General features: G+C 39.1%; 1 protein-coding gene across 2 annotated transcripts in view; it reads right to left on the bottom strand.

The window, feature by feature from the left end:
• Positions 1–1,430: 1,430 nt before the first annotated feature.
• The window catches only part of COBL (cordon-bleu WH2 repeat protein), a 157,568-nt gene continuing 140,637 nt past the window's right edge, over positions 1,431–18,361 (bottom strand). For both annotated transcript variants that reach the window (XM_071454868.1, XM_071454859.1), the window contains 5 exons: positions 14,707–14,810; positions 11,446–13,454; positions 10,719–10,838; positions 8,209–8,460; positions 1,431–2,728 (listed from right to left, as the gene is read on the bottom strand). In XM_071454868.1, the coding sequence (XP_071310969.1) occupies positions 2,711–2,728; positions 8,209–8,460; positions 10,719–10,838; positions 11,446–13,454; positions 14,707–14,810 (2,503 nt within the window). In that variant the 3' untranslated portion in view covers positions 1,431–2,710. The remainder of the gene's footprint in view (positions 2,729–8,208; positions 8,461–10,718; positions 10,839–11,445; positions 13,455–14,706; positions 14,811–18,361) is intronic.

Consider the following 18,361-nt stretch of genomic DNA (forward strand, 5'->3'; position numbering starts at 1 on the left):
AGGGCTGGATGAATCTGAGCCTTTCCTCTGGTTGAATTGAGGCAGGAGAATGTGAGGACAAGCTAGGTGGAGAGACACTAAAGAAAAGGGGAGCTCCCTGTCCTTCTTGCAGTCCTTCAAAAAAGAAAGGAGCTTGCAAGCTGTGCCATGACAGGACATGTCAGGGTGTAACCTGGGCAACGTGTGCATCTCTAGACACAGGCTGTGTCTGCACTAGCAAACAGCGTGGGAGAGTAAGAGCAGCCAGACAGATGAAAATACTTGTTGCTGAGAAGGCCATGTCTTTACCAGACACATTTCAAGGTTTTTCTTTTAACTCGGGATGAGCTAACCATTATTACAGCTAAAAGCATGAACAGAAGTTTACTATATGGAAGGGTCACACCTGTAACTAGACTTCATTATAAACAGGTTTACAGCAAAATCTACTAATTTCTTATCTAAATTCATCTGGGGTTAAATTGAGCTCCTACCAATAGTTCAACAGCACTTGGATGACAGTTTAAGAGCAGACGTAAGTCTCATTACCATGAGAAGGGAATGAATGAATCCTACTGTATATAGCTGAACACCCCCTCCATTTTTAGTTTGAGTTGTGACTGAGCCATCAGGGTCTTTGTAATTTTTTTTTTTTCTGTCAAAGTGAAGATGACATCTTATCTTGTAGCTGTTTTTATAGCTTTTACTCAGAAGTTTAGCTATGAATAAAACTTAGAAACTTTAGTTCTATATAGTGCCAGCACCCGGAACCAGAACCTTTGCACTGTGAAACCCAGAGGATGTTATTGTCCAAAAATCCAGTTTTGAATCCCTTACATTGAAAAGTAAGTACTCATACAACTTATTACACTAAAAGGGTGTTAGGAAGAAGGGCTATGCACACAGGGCCTTCAGGCAACACTAAGAACAAGCAGAAGGAGAGATGCACTGAAATTTGCCTTGTAGCAGCCAGCCAAGGAAGGAGTATTTGCTGCTCTGGGGAATATCTACAGCATCAAACTATGAGTGACTGAATCTTTTCCTGTGATAACATTTTCAACATGGTAGTGCCTCTGATGGCTAGCCCACCAAGAAATCTTTAAAGGCAAAAGAAGGATAATCACAATCAACAGAGGTGATCTTATTTATCAGAGAGTGCAACTGAGCATCTTAATTCTGAATATATTAGCTTCCCTAATGAGGAAATGGAACATTACCAGTACTCCATCATTGTTGAAATGTATATAACTCACATATTGATCCTAGATGGTGATTTCTACTGCACTTCTAAACTGTTAGTTGTGAGCACTTTCCTGGCTTGAGATACTTCACGTTAGACTTGAGATACTGAGCACAGCATACTGGTTTGCTAAAGTTCATTTCTAGTTCCAATTTCTTTCAGTAAATGGCAAATATTTAACCAAAAAAAAAAAAGAGCCTTTAAAGTCATGTCAGGTTTTGATTTTGTTTTTATTTGTGGCACTAACAGACATCATTATTTTATAATTTATAATATATAGTCACATTAAATGCAGATGGCTAAATATTTTCGTGCTTTCAACAGTCCATAGCTATACATTTTAAATTCCAACTTAAAGCAAAAATCTGCCACTGCTGTAGTCTGTGATTATAAAAATGTAAATGTACAAACTTCATCTTCTTCAGTTTCATTACAATATAGGAAATGTGAAAAAGCATTTTCATTTGTCCTTTTTAAGTTAATCAATTTAATGAAATATTTTCAAAATATGTACAACAACAACTACCAAAGTAGTTAACATTTGAAAAAGATGCTTCTATAAATACTTGTGAGACAACACACAACAGCCATACACATTAGAAACCAAGGGCCAACTTATGCATGACCTGAACAATAGACCACAAAAGTCCTGGTTACTGACATAAACCAGCTCTGCTTCATTTTACAGTGCAGAATGAATTCTACATCTTCGACCTCTATACTCTGAATCATATTTATAACCTTCACAGTCTGTTGCAAATAGAGATCCTTTAAGGTGGCTCAATATTTTTGAAGTTCCATGTTTGTTACCAGGGTTCAGCATATCTCTGCACATTAGCATTCTATACGTCATACCCCATAAGTAACTTTTCAATAGACACTGTCTCACATTCATTATTGATTGCCTGCTTTCTCAGAGCTCCAGCAGAGATACAAAGTTAATTTAATTTTAAAAACCTGTGACCCCAGCACATGACAATTTAGGTATCATAACTTTTTTCTTGTGATTGTTTTTTATAGATCTTTACTCTGGTTTTCACCCTAATTGCTTACAGCCCTTCTTGAAATCAATAAAGAAGCAAGTGAATAGTTTGAAATAGTTATATATTTTTAACAGCTGGAAATGAGTATTACTTTTCAGATAGCTAGCAAAGTTTTTAGTTTTGCCCATAAACACAATTAAGTATTAACACAGGACTGCACAGTGTTTATATTCTTATTAACCTGCCAACAAGAATAGTTTATTGGCAACCTTAAATATTCAGAGGCAAAACACAATTCCTTGGCACAGAAGCTTTACAGCAGAGCAACATATTTTCCCCTTAGAACCATTATGCAGGAACACACAGAAAATTAACTACAACTTATTTTGGCTTGTAGTCAAGAGAATAAACTAAACTTCTTGATGTTTTTTGCCACTTCAGACTTTGAATGATGATTATGGGTGCATACGGGGTTAGATTTTCCAGTTACCTATTGTTTTTACATGATTCAAACGAGCAGAGGGACCTGTAAGAAAGAAAAGCACATGATCATTCAAGATATTTTTAAACCTCCAACTGTTGACATTGTTAACCAAACATTCTCCCGTGGGGCTGTTTTCAAGCTTGGTTTCTTCATCTGCTCCTTGAGACTACTTAAGCTTATGTGCCTTTTTTCCTAGCTATATCACTTGGTTTAATGAAAAGTGCTATCCTTCCCCAAAAAACTCACACCTCATACATCCTTAGGTATTATGTTTGCAATTGTGTTATTTCTGGAGCATAGGTGATTCATTTTTCTATGAAATTCCTTCATTTTGTGGAATGAACAGAAGCCCGGCTGCAAGTATGCAACATCTTTAGCAGATGCATCTTTTACATCTGTTGCATCTAATGCAACATCAACAGTCAAAATCTACTCTCTATTGGTTAGCTGTCACTGGCCATGAAAATGAATTGATGAGTACTTTGCTTTCTGATTGAATGAAGGAAACTCCTGGTGGCTTTGATTCAAGAAAACACACAAATGCTTATCTTCCTTCCCAGTCCTCGGGTCATCTAAGCATATTCGTTATTTTAAATACATATGCTAAGGTGTTCTTCCAAATTCAAAGTTACTGAGCTTTGATTCTATCAGAGAGATATACATTAAGGTCACCACAAAAGCTGAACAGGAATAATGCATTTGATCAAGTCTAAATTTTCCATTTTGACCCTTACTCTCGAGGAAAAAAATAGGTCATGGTATAAATTATTAGCAAGGTGAAAAGTTCAAATTATGTTTTATCTTCCAATTCAAACAGAGTAACAGCATGCAAATGCCTGCGTCTCACTGTGCATGGGAACTAGAATCACTTTATAAGCTCATTTGACTACCTGTATATCAAGCTTGGTCAACCTTATCATTGGGCCTCCTGCCTCATTTCCAGAACACCAAAGCATACATCAACTGTGGCTTTGAGTCTGTAATTTCTTTCATTGCACCCACAGATACTGATAATAAGAAGCAGTATTTGTTCATTCACAATTATACTTCTCTGCTTATGTGAGAAGAATAGTCCACTGCTTGACATAAAGGTATGGAACTAGGCCATGCTTCCTAGAAGACACTCAACATGACATAATTCTGATCGACGCGTTACTTGTTGACAACCAACTCCAAATTATCCCAGAGAACACAGGGACTCCTTGCAATTGGTGCAGTAATTATCTTACCTGGCTCCTTTGACTGCCAACAGAATGATACACTGCACGTATCAAGAGCTGACGTGACCTAATGCTGATGCCAAACATCACCATGAATGCTTGTGGGAATTGTGATGGAGCCAAATTAGTTTTTAAAAATCTCAGTGAACAAACAGAAAAGGCTACTTCGGTGCAACTACAATCTTTATTGGAAAATACATGGAATCTGCAGAATCTCCCTTGCACATACCATTAAAAAGTGGTCTGAAGCAATCCCTTTACCAAGAGCAACAGCCTATTCTTCAGAGATATAACTTGCTTTCCCCACCACATCCAGAAAAATTCCTCTGCGATATTTCTACCAAATCTCTGAGTACAGAGAGTTATGGCATATAAGCTAAAGCAACTTTTATAGCTTCCCTTTGTTCCCTTTTTAATCCTGCATGGACTTGTGCTGCAACTATACCTACAGCTAGACATCTAATGGGTTATTTGCATGTGTAGTTATGGTTTTTATCCACAAATAGTCATGGTAAATCCCAAGGCAAGTTACATAAGCAGAAAAATACACATCCATTGATATAGAGAATTTCAGACATCTAGCTGCATTATTTTGCATTTTATGAGACGGCAACTTCAAGGAAGTTGAATACTGTACATAGAGATCTTAACTATATGATACTGTTTGACACAATTTAAGGAAAACACTAGTTCACTTTTAAAATCAGAACATTAAATGGTACAGCTCTATGACCTGAGTTCTGTCCACCAGAATTAGCCAAAATTTGGTCTCAGATGAGCTGTTTACTTCCTAGATCAGCTGATTCTCCTTTGCTCGTGTGGCAGACCCCATGGCTGGGAGAGCCTCCTTGCTAGTGAGACATGTTCATTTTGCATAAGTAACCACCAAAGGCACCAGGGAACCCATCCTGGATGGTGGCTTTACTTGATGCCACCTCCCTGACTTGCTGTTGTACTTTGGATGTGTTGAACACCTGTCAGGTTCCTTGACAGATCATTTTAAAAACTGGAGAAAAGGGTTACTTCCTTGTACATTGTCAGGTGTTCTCGAGATTGGTAAATTCATCCCATTCCTGTAATACATCCATGTCTCCCTTTCTTTTGGGTAGGATCTGTAGTGTAACCGCTTTCTGGAAGGTCTCTGAACTGCCCTGCACTAGGGATGAACCACTTGACTGAGCAGGCTCAAATGGGCTTGGCACCTGCAAGAATTTTCCTTCAGGAGTCTGGACAGCAACAGTGCAATTCAAAGCTATTTTTTCAAAACAAAGAGTGATTTATTTGCCCAAACAGGCACAGTACTCCAAAAAACGGATTAAGGAAGAGAGAGGAGAGCTATGCAAATACTATCTTACCTATACTTGGCATTTCCCTCAAGCATCTATTTCTGCTCTGGTTTCTTTTGGCTGACCCAATTAGAGACTGTGCTGTGCAGACCCTGACTCTCAGCTAAGCAAGGTCAGCCTGCAGCAACTTCTCTCCTCATTTCCTGCACAGTGAATTTTTTAACCTTAAAGTTCATGACTTTAGCAAACAGCTGTGTAATCAGGGGAGGAGTGGAGGAGCTGCCTTTTCACAGATAATACTTGAGCTCAAATGTTTGTTGGGATGCTCCTTATCTAGGTAATTGGTTGCTTTTTACATTTGCTTCCCATGACAGCTATGTTTGATCTACTTCCATTGCAACTAACCCCACATAAAAAAGCACCGAGTCACGCATAATTATGCAACACAGATTTTTCCCAGCTCTATTAGCTAAATAAATGACTTTGCTGTCAGCAACATAGATTTTTCCCGGTTCTCCACAATATTAGCTAAATAAATGACTTTGTTGTCAGAAGTCTTTGTCCCAGAAGACTTTGAGAAGACAATGGAAGAGAAACAGATGCCATTACTGAACTGAACTACCTACTCTGCTGCTTAGTTGCTGCAACCAAAATCTTCCAGGAAGCAAAGCCAAAAACAGTGCTGTGCTCACATCTCCAAAACACAACATCATAGAACTTTGACAGAGGAGGCAAAACAAAGAAAAAATTTGCTTCAGCCCTGGCACAAAGCAACCTGTCAGCCACTGCCTACAAAAGACTCAGTGTTCCTTAGACACGGGTAAAGGAAGAAAACCTTGATATTCAGTTATTATGTGCTCACTGTCCTCTGTGGATTCAACTTTTGCTCTCACCAAGTTGTCCAATTGCAGGGAAGGATCAGAATTTGGCTCACAATATAATGCATAATACTAGAAGAGATATTAAAACACACTGGATAGAAAGCCTTTTCAGAAATCTGACAATATTTTTACTTTAATCAGTTATCAAGGGCTTGAGATCTCAGACGTCAAAGTGTCATGATGACTTTGGCACACATAAGACTAGCTTGCGTATCCAGTATCTGGAAGGACAGCACAGTAATAAGAAAATCATACTCTGTCTTGGACAAAATACTGCTCTCTTTTATTTTCATAAGAGAACTATATAATGAAATGTACTCTTCTGTTGTTTCAATGTCAAAAGTAGCAAAAATTATTCTGTCTTGGAAATGAGACAAGACAGGCACAGTATTTAGCAGAATACATCCGTCTATCTGGTGTACTTTCATGACCTGCACTGGTTATCCAAGTGTTTTGAAATAAATCCCCAAAGATATGATAAAGACTTGTTTTCATGAGTAGAGCTATGGATTCCCTCAGAGACTTCTGCAAGAGCAATGCAGTTGGAAGAACAAGAAATTTGGAAGTATCTAGAAAACAACTGCATGAAGTGCCCTTCAATGTCCAAGTCCCATTTTTTTCTGTCAATTGGTCAAGTGGGGAAATAAAGGCCTGACTTCTTCATAATTTGTAGTCTTAAAATCACAGAATTTCTCAAATTGGAAGGGACCCATAAAGATCACTGAGTCCAACTCCCTGCTCCTCCCAGGAATGCCTAAAACTAAACCATATGACTAGGAGCATCATCCAGCTGCTCCCTGATCTCTGTCAGGCTGGTGCTGTGACCACTTCCCTGGGAAACCTTTTCCAGTGCCCAACCACCCTCTGGGGGAAGAACCTTTTCCTGAAGAAACTTCCCCTGACACAGTTGCATTCCATTCCCTTGGGATCTATTGCTGGCCATCACAGAGAGGAGTCTGTGCCTGCCCCTCAGCTGCCCTCCTCAAGGAAAGCAGTGACTGCAATGAGGTTGCTCCTCAGCCTTCTCCAAGGTGAACAAACCAAGTGTGAACTCAGCTGCTCCTCATAATTGTATGCATAACATAGATGTAATTTTTCACATGAAAAATTAACTGCACATCCAGGTTCCTGATGTAATCAGATCATGCTGATGTAAATTTCCCTGAAACACTGCTTTGTTTTGTGCCATTTGTCTGATTCTGTGGAATTTCTGGTTTATCAGAAACCAGATTTTTGTTTTGACAACTTCTGAATATTAAAATTTGAGTGCATTTTAAAATTATTTAAATGAGGAAAAGTGAGCAAGATTAAAGTCTATTTACACATTTATGGTTGGTATCAGCTAACTCATGTGTTGGGAAAACTGTATCTGCTTTTCTACATTCCTTTAAGTCCTTGGATCAAAGTCTATTCTTGGATACTGCAGTGCAATATTGGGATGCCTCCACTCAGGACAATTGATCTGCTTCTCTTTCCCAAGAAACACCGTATAACTTGAGATAGGGAAGAACAAAATTTGATTAAAGAGATAAGTAAAGTTACACCAAAAATCACACACAGGCAACTGAGCATTTAGTCATCTGGGAGCTGACCGATTCACATCTAACCACAAAAGTGAAACACACACAATTCAATTAATAAAGTTCAGGCAGACATTAAATTGACCTCACAGTTTCACTGACAGCTCTCAGCACATGTGATCAAGGCTTAAGTGCTGGGAATCAAGGTCTAGGACACACTGCAGAAGTTAGGAGAGAATATTTATTTATAAATTTGCTTCAGGGTCTCATATCTGATCTTTCTTAGGCTCACCTTGTCTAAAGGACATCCAGTATTATCCCAGATAATACAGAATGAAAAGGTCATGAAAATGAAATTATAGTCATGCTCTTGATGGTCTCTTTAATAAAACACATTGTCTGTTCACATGGTTGCATATATGCATGGGTGTGTTTCATTAGCTGTTCAAAGGTTTCAAATACATTCCTCATCTTTGATTCAGTTAGAGGAAATAGTGCATGTACCTTCTTCTGATGGAAGAAAGAAATGTCTGCCTAGAACAGCTTAAGAATAGTTCTGAAAACACAGCAAGCATAGGTTGCTTCATCCACTGTAAAATATAAAAGTACATTTACCTTTCTTAACTTTGCTGCTCCGGCACCAGAGCGAATGGCCTCCAATAGCGCTTGCCTTGCCTCCATTGGATTACCTGAAGCTGTGGCAGAGGATTTAGGAGCTGCTGCTGACAGCTGCATGGGAGGTGGTGGTGGTGGCTGCGCAGGGGCAGGTGGGATACACAGCTGCTCTTCCTGAAGGTCTTCTGCCTTCTGCAAGGACTGTTCTGCGTCCCTAAAACGCTGCAACTCTTGGGAGGCCAATGAGGAGATCTGCTCATCATGCAATTGAAAGAAGGTAGTTAATATCAAGCATGGCTAAACTGTAATTATTTGACATTAGATTCACTTTCAGTACCCCGATTTCACTTTTCTTGGATGATGTAAAACCCATAGAACTTTTGTTTGCTCATGGGGTTGAACATCTGTTACTACTCACTCACATCACTCAGCTGGGCTGATTACCAGCATCGAGGACTTGGCATTGAATCTGTCTCAGAAACTAAATCTTTATTTACTGTGAGCTTCAGCATCCTGTAACTCTTCTTGGCATGCAAGGTAAGAGAGAAAGTTGGACTTGGTATTAATTTGGAAACAACCACAAGGGTTTTGGAATCAGGAAGATATATTAAGGCTGCAGTAGCCACCCAGGAATATGATTACTTTTTGCAGTCTGGGCTGCACAGAAATAATCTCAGATGACAGGGAAGGTCTTCCAGATCTGAGCTCTCAGACATAGCTTCACTGAAAAAAAAGCCATTAAACCTAAAGTTTCCAGCCATACTTAAAAAAAAATAAAATACCAGAGAGAGCTGCGTGAAAGCACTGAGGACAAAATCAATTGATAATTCTTCCAAGTGTATTTCTATGGAATTTCAGAAACTAAAATTTCTGCACAAATTACCAGCTTGGAAACTCATCCTACTTTAAATGCATCCAGGCAAAGAAGACAGTCTTTCAGACTAAGCCAGTTTTTCCATCAACTGTGTCAAGATATACTTTTTTCCATTAATACTGGTTACAATCATGATGAATTGTTAGTAATTACAATGATTCAGCAATTATTAAGAAATTCAGTACTACAGGCCAAATAGGTTTCCAAGCAGATTCATTATAATTCATTTCTCAGACAAACTTCAGCATAGCTTCTGTGGAGAAAAAGTAAAGGGGTCATTTCCCCTAAAATAACCCACAGAGAGCTCCAGTATTATATTCCTTCCCTATACATATATATACACACAATATATATATGAGCATCATGTCATGTTACATAAAAGGCAAACATTTGAGACAACCTGAAAAGGACACCACATCTGTACTGTGCCCTGTACACACACAAACACACTGATTTAACTAGTGCAGGTGACATGGTGTGAAAAAGCATATGGTTTCTAGGTGACTTCCTTTAAAATCATGGCAAAAACTTCTCTGCCAGAGGAAAGTATTCAAAAAACTCTCAGTGATGACTTCATTGTCAGAGCCTCTTTTACACAAATTGCTATTTATTCCTAATGAATGCAGAATGCAGTTAAGTATGTGTGAAGATTGCTGCTGCTTAGCACATCTCGCTCACAGGCTCAGAGGAAGCTGTGCCCTACCTGCAGCAAGGGCAGTAGGATATTTGAGGGGTGAAGTAATTCCCTAACATAGGCAAGAGAATTTTTCTATCTCATGCCAACTATCTGGATATGTGCTAATGAACTGAGTCATTGCACGAGGGAAAGGGGAACCTCTTTGCCAAGGACACATCTTTGGCTGGATTAGTCAACTGAGTGAAAACTAAGGCTAGAAAAATGCAGGTTTTGGCTATTAGGAATAAGAAATGCTTTAATGGTTAGATAAATCTTTCAGAGAGAAGGAATCATCCTGCTGTGGTGAATGTTGATGAAACATCAATATCAATTACTTGCATCATGTTAGCAGATACGTGTTAGCAGATACACAGCACGTATGAAGAATCCCTAGTGTGTTTTCAGGGAGCTGAGATTGGATATATAGGGTAGGTAATGCAAATATATAATCCAACTGCAAACTCCTAAACTACAGCTTCTCTGTGCAGAGAAGCTGTGGATGTCCCATCCCTGTTGGTATTTGAGGGCTGGTTGGATGGGGCCTTGAGCATCCTGGTCAAATGGGAGAAGTCCCTGTCCAAGGCAGAGGGGTTGGAACTAGATAATGCTTCAGTCCTTTCCAACCAAAACCATACTAAAAAAAGACCTCACCTAAATGTGAAAATGATGAACATTTGATGTCTTCTATGTACATTCCCTGTAATTGGTTTGGATTTCTATGTGCTTCTTTCTAAGCTACAAGCACACTATTTAAAATACCTTTAAATTTTACAGCAGAGAATAGGGTTGAACCTGCTGTGCTGTCTGCCTAAGTAAGATCTGGTCTTCTGTCATGTGCTTACCCCCTCAATTTCTCTCTTTGCAGCACAATGTTTAATTTGTGGAATATTTGGGTTTATTCAAAACACTCAGAAGGAATAGAATGCCCTTCAAAGATCACTTACCATCCCGATTCCTTACCTTTTTTAGCTTTGAGGTGCCACTGTGGCCTCTAATTGCTGCTAGTAGGGCTGAGCGCTCATTCTCTGGCTCAGCATATGAGGGTTTCCCATGATTGCCATTTAATGCACCATTTGAAACCTAGAATATGAAGGGAATAAACCTCACATTGTTATTAGATATTTACTTAGAGATATCTTGGAAACACTTTTTGGCACTTGTACTAGAATGCAAACTATGAAGACCAATCAGTTTGTCTTTTTTTGGGCTTGCTTGTAAAACCTTATTCACACTGCACAGTAAGGGTATGTGTAGACAGTAATGCTGTACTTGGAGATGCAGTCCATATCCCCTGAGCATGAAGTCAGTGGCATACTATTATACCCTAGTAAAACAAAATGCAATTTTCTTTCACTGCAGATATTTACAAGTTTTCTCCATGTTCCTGTTTTTACATAACACACTGAAATGAGGGTTTGGCTCTTAGACTAACCTCAATTACCTCTCCTTTATCTGTGTCTATGCACCCTCTGCCTGTCCAGCTTGTGCAGCAGCCATGATGTTGTATAATATACAGGATGTACAGAATAAGCAGCAGCTTGGTCTGCATTTTGCCATTATAAATTTTTCAAATGCCTTGTGTTCTCTGGCTCACCAGCAGCTGTACAAGTTACCAAACCTCTGGTGTCTGACAGGGTGAGTATAGGGCTCTGCAGTCTGAGCAGGTTAAAAAAGGTTTCCACTTTACCTTTCTGAGTTTTTCCTTTCCCCCTCCAGTTTGAATGGCTTCCATTAGGGCACTGTGCAATGATGTGTCTTTTGGAACTGGCTTTTGGATGACAGGTTTGAACTTCTTCTTTGGTCCGAAAATATTGGTCTGCACATTAAGATCCAGTTCACCAACAGTATTAACATCTGAATCATCAGGTTTCTCCTCCTGTCCTGACTCTGCATTTGCTGCTGCACCATTTAGCTCAGGTGAAGCTTTAAGTGAACCAACTTGTACACCATTAGTGGGACGCCATTTAGTGACTCGTAAAGACGAGCTCAAAGAGGATGGGACTCCTTGGAGATCAGGAGACTTGAGGGATGAGGCTGAATTAGTATGGGTCAAAGTCTCACACTTCTGGTCAAACACAGTCTTTTTCTCTGCTACACTTAGCTTGCTGTTTAAATCATGATCATCTTCTGCACTGTTGTTATCCTTTGAAGAGGATTTAGTAAGTGGGACACTGGCATTCTTTTTATAGAAACTCACAGTAGTTGCTTGATTTGGTGCCCTGATATTAACTACTTTGTTTTCCATGCCAGAATTATCACCAGGTGTTAACCTGTGGGATGCTTTCTGACTGCAAGCAAAAATACTTGAAAGGCTTTCTCTTGTTTCTGCTGATTCTGTTTCCACAGGGCTATATTTGGCCACAATAATACATCTTTTTGGTGAAACTTCCGCTTCATTCTTAACCTCTCCTGCCCCTTGCTTGTTTTCATCTTTCTCATTATATTCCATAGTGTCAGATTTAAAGGTAGTTGCATTGATGTGTCTTGCAATGGCAGAGGCAACATACTGACTTGAAGTTCTCCTGTGCGGCTTTACAAACGGGAGTTCCAGCTTGTCCTTACTAATGGCCGGGGCTGCTAATGGTGTTACCTGGGACTGGGTAACTGAAAGGGCTGGTTTGGTCCTCTCATTCTCAGATGGTCTTTCAGCTACATGGGTAGTAACAGTTTGTGGTGCTGCAGGTTTTGGAGCTGAAAGACAGACAGGTTTGTGTTCATGTTTTATAGTAAAGGGCTTAGAGTTTGGGGTGACTGCTGACTTTTTAGGAAAATTCTCAGCAGAGTCATCACTTTGCTTTTCCATAGAACTTGACCTCCAGAATGCCTTCACTTTCCCAATATGAATTTCCTCACTTTCATCAGAAGAAAAACCTTGTACAAGCTTACTAACACTGGTGTTTGGGCCTATAAGATTGCCTAGTTCATCTATCTTAATGGCACCAGTGGAGACTGAAACTCCTCTATCAAAATGTCTTACTTCTGGTTTGGGAGGGACAACTTTAAATGTTGTCATGCCCATTTTAGGTTCGTAGTTTGACCCTGAATTCTGGGCACGATGACACCATGTGGGTGTTGATGGGACTTCTACTTCCGTTGTTTTTGCTGGTGGCCATTTGATTTCTAACTCTGATTTACTTTTTTTCAGAGATTTCTCTCTGCTACTACATTCATTAACTGGATTTAGCTTCTCTTTTGCTGTACTGATTTCAGCCATGGCTTTGGAGTGAGATGGACTCAGCTTGGATTTACATTCCTCAAACTTCATACCATGTTTAGGAGAGGGTTCCAGTCTTAAGTTCTTTTCATTTCTTTTTTCAAAGGAGGATGTGAGAGATTCAAAAATATCTCTCCTCTGTTCCACAGGCAAGTGAATGAATTCATTTTCAGATGGTTGCTGATATATTAGGTCCTTGTATACAGCTCCACCATCTGTGTGTCCCTTATCAAAGGAGCCTGCATTGTTGTTTTTATTTGTGAAGTTTCTTGCATTAACAGAGTCTGCTGAGATATTCTGTGAAAGCTTAATCTCCACCTCTTGATTTTCATATGAGTTAGAGGTGCTAATTTCTGGAGCATCATCTATGATTGTTACTGGAACAGAAATGGAGACATCTTGGGTGGCCTCAACTTTTCTTAAATGTGGGTTCAAGGCTTCACTGGTGTAGTCAGAGTCAGAGTTACTGACACGATCCACTGCTGCAAAATACATATACAATGTTACATATAGGCAGTATTTAGGCAAGACAACTATAAATTACACAAACAGCCAGTACAAATTTAAGCAAACCATGTATTTTAGTTACACATTAAGTAACTGACTTTTTTTTATGCCTGCATTACAAAAAAGGGAGACATCCGGGTCCTTCTTATTGTCGGGTTGCTGATTAGGATCGGCAAAATATTCCTGCAGTTCTGCTTCAGCCAGTGGGAAACACACAAATGCAGCTGAAAGCAGAATTCCATCTATTGTTCATACCTTATCTTTGACTAACTTATCTAAGTGATAAACATTTCACCACATGACTCCAAAGCAGAAACATTTCTAAGAAACAGCAAGCAACTCCAAATTATATTTCCCAGACCTGGTTTGTAATAACAGCCCAGCTGAAGGATTTCCTTGAACAAGCAAAAAAAAAAAAAAACAACAGTACTTTTATTTTTTCTCCATTCTTCTCACCCTTTATTACCAGTGACTCCAGAAGCCTCATTGTGCAAGAGGGCTATATATCCTCTCAAATTTGCTGGTATAAATCAAAGGTTGCAACACAAGCTAAGGAATGGCTGTGTCTGAGAACTCACAAGAAATCAAATCAGACTCAATTCCATCACAGAAGTATTAAAATGGAGATGGGAAGTTAAAAAAAAAATCAATGTCATTTGTTGACAAACCAATAATAGAGAAGTTGGGGTTTTTTTCACAGTAGGAAAAAGAGAAGCTCAATATGACATTTTATCTCTTCCCACTGTTTCATGTTTTCCAATTTTAACTTTTAAATGTGCCTGTTAACACAGAGGAGACACTGGGTACAAAAATGTTCCATCCTTTTCCACTTCATAATGATAAAATAAAGACAGAGGGATTCTTCATTAAACACAGAGCTAAATTCACAACTGATGTAGCTTCACTGAAGTCAGTGAAATGATACTAAATTTGGCCTATAAAATGTGTCCATTGACTGCTGTTCATCTCTTTTTGGTAGAAGACATTGAAATACAACAACAATCTGACATGCAGTTTGAAAAATATTCAGTGGGAGCCTATAAAGGGTGTCTGCTCCTAAAGCAAAGGAGCCACTTTGGGAGGACCACGTTCTACCACACACTCATGAGTTGTTCCCCGTGATCTCAGTGAGAAACATACAGGATGTCTCAAGAGTACAGCTTGATTCTGCATTCACTGGCCGTGTCTCTGTCTTTGGCACTTCAGAGGTAACACACGCTTTCCTACCTTCTAAATCTTCATCCAGGTCAGCCAAAGTCTGCTGGAGCTGTGCTGCAATGAATGTATCTTCATTCTCATGCTTAGCCAAAGCTGTTGCTTCATCTTGCCTGCTAAAGGAAAGAGAAGAAAATCATTGAGTGTGTCCCCTTTCTTTCACTTTGCACTGTTGCTCTGAAACACACTATAATTTCAGCCCCTTTGCTCCCACTGAGGTTCTCAGACTCATTCCCCAAAGCATGAAAACTGTGTAGCCTTACACACAAACCATTGTACTGACACATCCACATCTAGTAAAGATCTCAGTGGGGCTTGAGCAAACCCAGTGTGCTGGTAATCAAAAGATTACGATTAATAAAGCCTGCAAAGAAATGGTCTGGCTTCAGTGTGAAGTACACATTTCAGCTGGACTGCAGAAACACAGCATATGCCAAGACAAAGGTTTTGCACATCCATACAATTTTAAGGCAGACCACTAACAATCCCGTGCACTCGCTGTAACAATATATGTGCACCTTAATTAAATAAAAATTGCATGGTAATGAAAAATAAGTACACTCAAAGTACTGTTAGACAATCACTCTGCATCTTGAGGTGTGGGAGGGAGTGAAAGCAGTTTCTAATGAAACATCAAGGGACCTGATTTTGCCAGAAAACTGATGAAGCTGTACAATGACCTAAGACAAGCCTGAAATCAGAATCTGAGTGCCAAGTGTTGATTTGGCTTATTAAAAGAAGAGAAGAAAAAGAAAATGAAACAAAATAAATCCTAAAAACACCCCCCAAAATTATAAAAAGAGAAAACAACAAACCAAACAAAAAACCACCTGTATGGCAACCTGGTACACAACAGTTCTTGTTTTTATTAGAGGAAAATCTTGATCAGCAGATCACTTTTATTCAAATCATTGAAACTAGAATTTCACATTGGACAATTTATTTCTTTCAGTTACCTCACCCAAATTTAAGATGTTGTGGTCTGTGACACTGTATCTATGTTTTTCCCTTGTAATTAATCTATTGAAAAAGTTGCTTTCCATTCCATCCACACTTAAACTAATTCTAACTGGGTGAAGCAGATTTGCCCTTTTCAAGATCATACCCTTAATTGCACAGATACAGTAACACATGACAGATTTTTTTTGTTAGTTTACCAAACACTACCTGAAAAATGCCATTTTTCTTCTTCCCTTTAAAACAGTAATCTGAATAAAAATGCAGGCATGTCTTCTGACATTGATTTAAATTTCGTCCAAAAATGAAGCATAATTTTTCGTTACTTTGTTGTTTGATTTTTCCCTTGCTCATGCCAGGAGCAACCGAAAGGACATGTTGAAGCATCAGGTATTTGATTTTATTTTACTTCATTATTTATTTAGCATTCAGTTCTCCTTTATGTCTTTTGTAGAAGTCCTGCAGCCTGATCCTTCTGCTTTTACCTAAAATGCCTTGCACTTACAAAGCTGACGTTGCGTATGCGGTATCAATGAAAACAACAACATACACCTCCAAGGAAGCCTTCCAAAACTGTCATGCACACATTGTTGCATATCTGAATACACAGATGGGATTAATTCAAGACAACAAGGCTTGATATATGACTAAGAGGTTTCCTAAACTGTAATCAAAGACAGAAATCAGTATTGGTTGTTTGAAATACAGATGAGGATACAGGATGCGCTGTGACTGGAATAAAATTTCTTCTGACATCTGCTACTGACCTGAGCTTTGACAGGCCCTGAACATCCCCACAAGCCAGTGTGATCTTATGATGCTCAGGCTCAGCATCCACACAGCAAGATTCAAGGTGAACTGAGTTTTCCCCCTGACAGATTACGAGGATGGTGGAGTTAATCAGTTAAAGTCTCCAGTGCAGGCACCTGGCGCTATAGCACTGCAGTCCCTCTGTACCCTGAGGCATGCACACACACACACACACATACATTCATAAATCAATGAGATTACTCATCTGAGCAATCTGACAAAAAGATTTACACTTCTTGCAGCATTCAAATTGGGAGAGAAGACTGGCAAACAAAACTCCCAATGTGAAGATGGCAGAAAGAAGGAACTAACTGAATTTCATATTGTTCTTGCAGTGGGAAGTTTCATAAAATGAATAAAAAATACTCTACTCTGAGTGCATTTTAAAACAATTTATTTGCAAACTCAGAGAGAGCATTTACAATGGGAGAACCATTCAAACTGTGCACCAGCTAAGCAACAAGTCTATCCATCATGGAAAGCAAATATCACTTTCTTTTTTACAAAGCTGGTCTTGCAGAATAGTTGCACACAGCTGGAGGTAAGTAAGTGATACACACTGAGACTCATTCTCTGACCTACTGTGGAGAAGGTGCTTCCAAAACTCTGGAAGAAAAATCTGTAAACTCACGAGACCTAATTTCATGAAGACTATGCCAGCTCACCACCCTTTTGCTACCTGATTATATTTTCCTGTCTATTGCCTGACTTCTTTACAATGCAGCCAAAATCTGTATTACTAAGGTTGTTTGTGCTGGAATTTCTACAGGAAAAAATAGGCTTGAGAATGTTATGGGAAATTTCTCAAAAAAAAATTTTTGGGATGGGAACAAGCATTCCTGGGCTTCAAACATGGAGCATAGGTCCATTGCACTGCACAGACCAGTTCTTATGTCTATCAGTGGGAATCTTTCAATTTTCATAGAAAAATGAGCCTCTCCTTGCTGGGTACAAGAGTCAGTAGTGGTCTCTTTTATTATCCTCTGAGCACTTGTGCAGTGACTACACATAATTTGCCTCTCAATCTCTGCTTCAATCTCTTTACTTAGACAACTGGAATAATATTATCCAATTCACAGCATTTTTCTGAAGGAAGGAGAGCAATGCATTGAAAATGAAAGGATTCTTATTTGCTGCTCCAGAGGGAGCTTCAGAAAAAGCAGATATTTTCTTTTGCATTTCTAAATCTCTAAAAAAGAGCTACTGTTCGATGCATCTCCAAACTCACCTACAAAGCAAGCCAGAAGGTACAGATTAATCACAAGGGCTTTTCTGAATATTCTTACCGCTGGGAATTTAGAATGGGCTATGTGTTTTATGAGGTGAAGGTCTGGTAGTTTCCAGTAGCTCACATGACTTACAAATGTGCCTAAGAAGACTCTTTCTCACAGGAAAAGGAAAACAAAAGCGCCTCAATTTTATTTTTTCCATAGCCTTCTTCCCTTCTACACTTTTCTTTTGTTGACAGCTGTTCTGGCCAGAAGCCAAGAAAAATATTACTTATTTCGATACCATGTTTTACATTCTGGATAAACATTACCAGTGGTATTTTCTCATATACACTTTTTTTTTTTTCTTTGACTTAGGGAAGAACTTGATAACCTTTACGCTGCCTTCCTGGTTAAAATATGAGGTGCTAAAAATACAGCACTGGTGAGCATTTAGCCCAAGCTCGAAATGGCAAATGTGCACGGTTCCTGGAAGCCTGCGCACATATTACTTATGCAGATTAGCAGAGATTTGTGCAAGAGCACAGAACGAAGCAAAGTGACTACTAAACTACAGCATTTAATGTTCCACTGAGCTCAGGCTACAACGCCTAATTACTCCTTGGCAGTCATTTGCGCAGTTGGAGACAAAATGAAACTTACAGCAGCATTTTACCAAATTAGTGCCATGA

The sequence above is a fragment of the Agelaius tricolor genome, unplaced genomic scaffold, assembly GCF_023055355.1.
Source record: "Agelaius tricolor isolate 1412-34295 unplaced genomic scaffold, bAgeTri1.0.p SCAF_2, whole genome shotgun sequence".
NCBI classification, from domain to species: Eukaryota; Metazoa; Chordata; class Aves; order Passeriformes; family Icteridae; genus Agelaius; species Agelaius tricolor.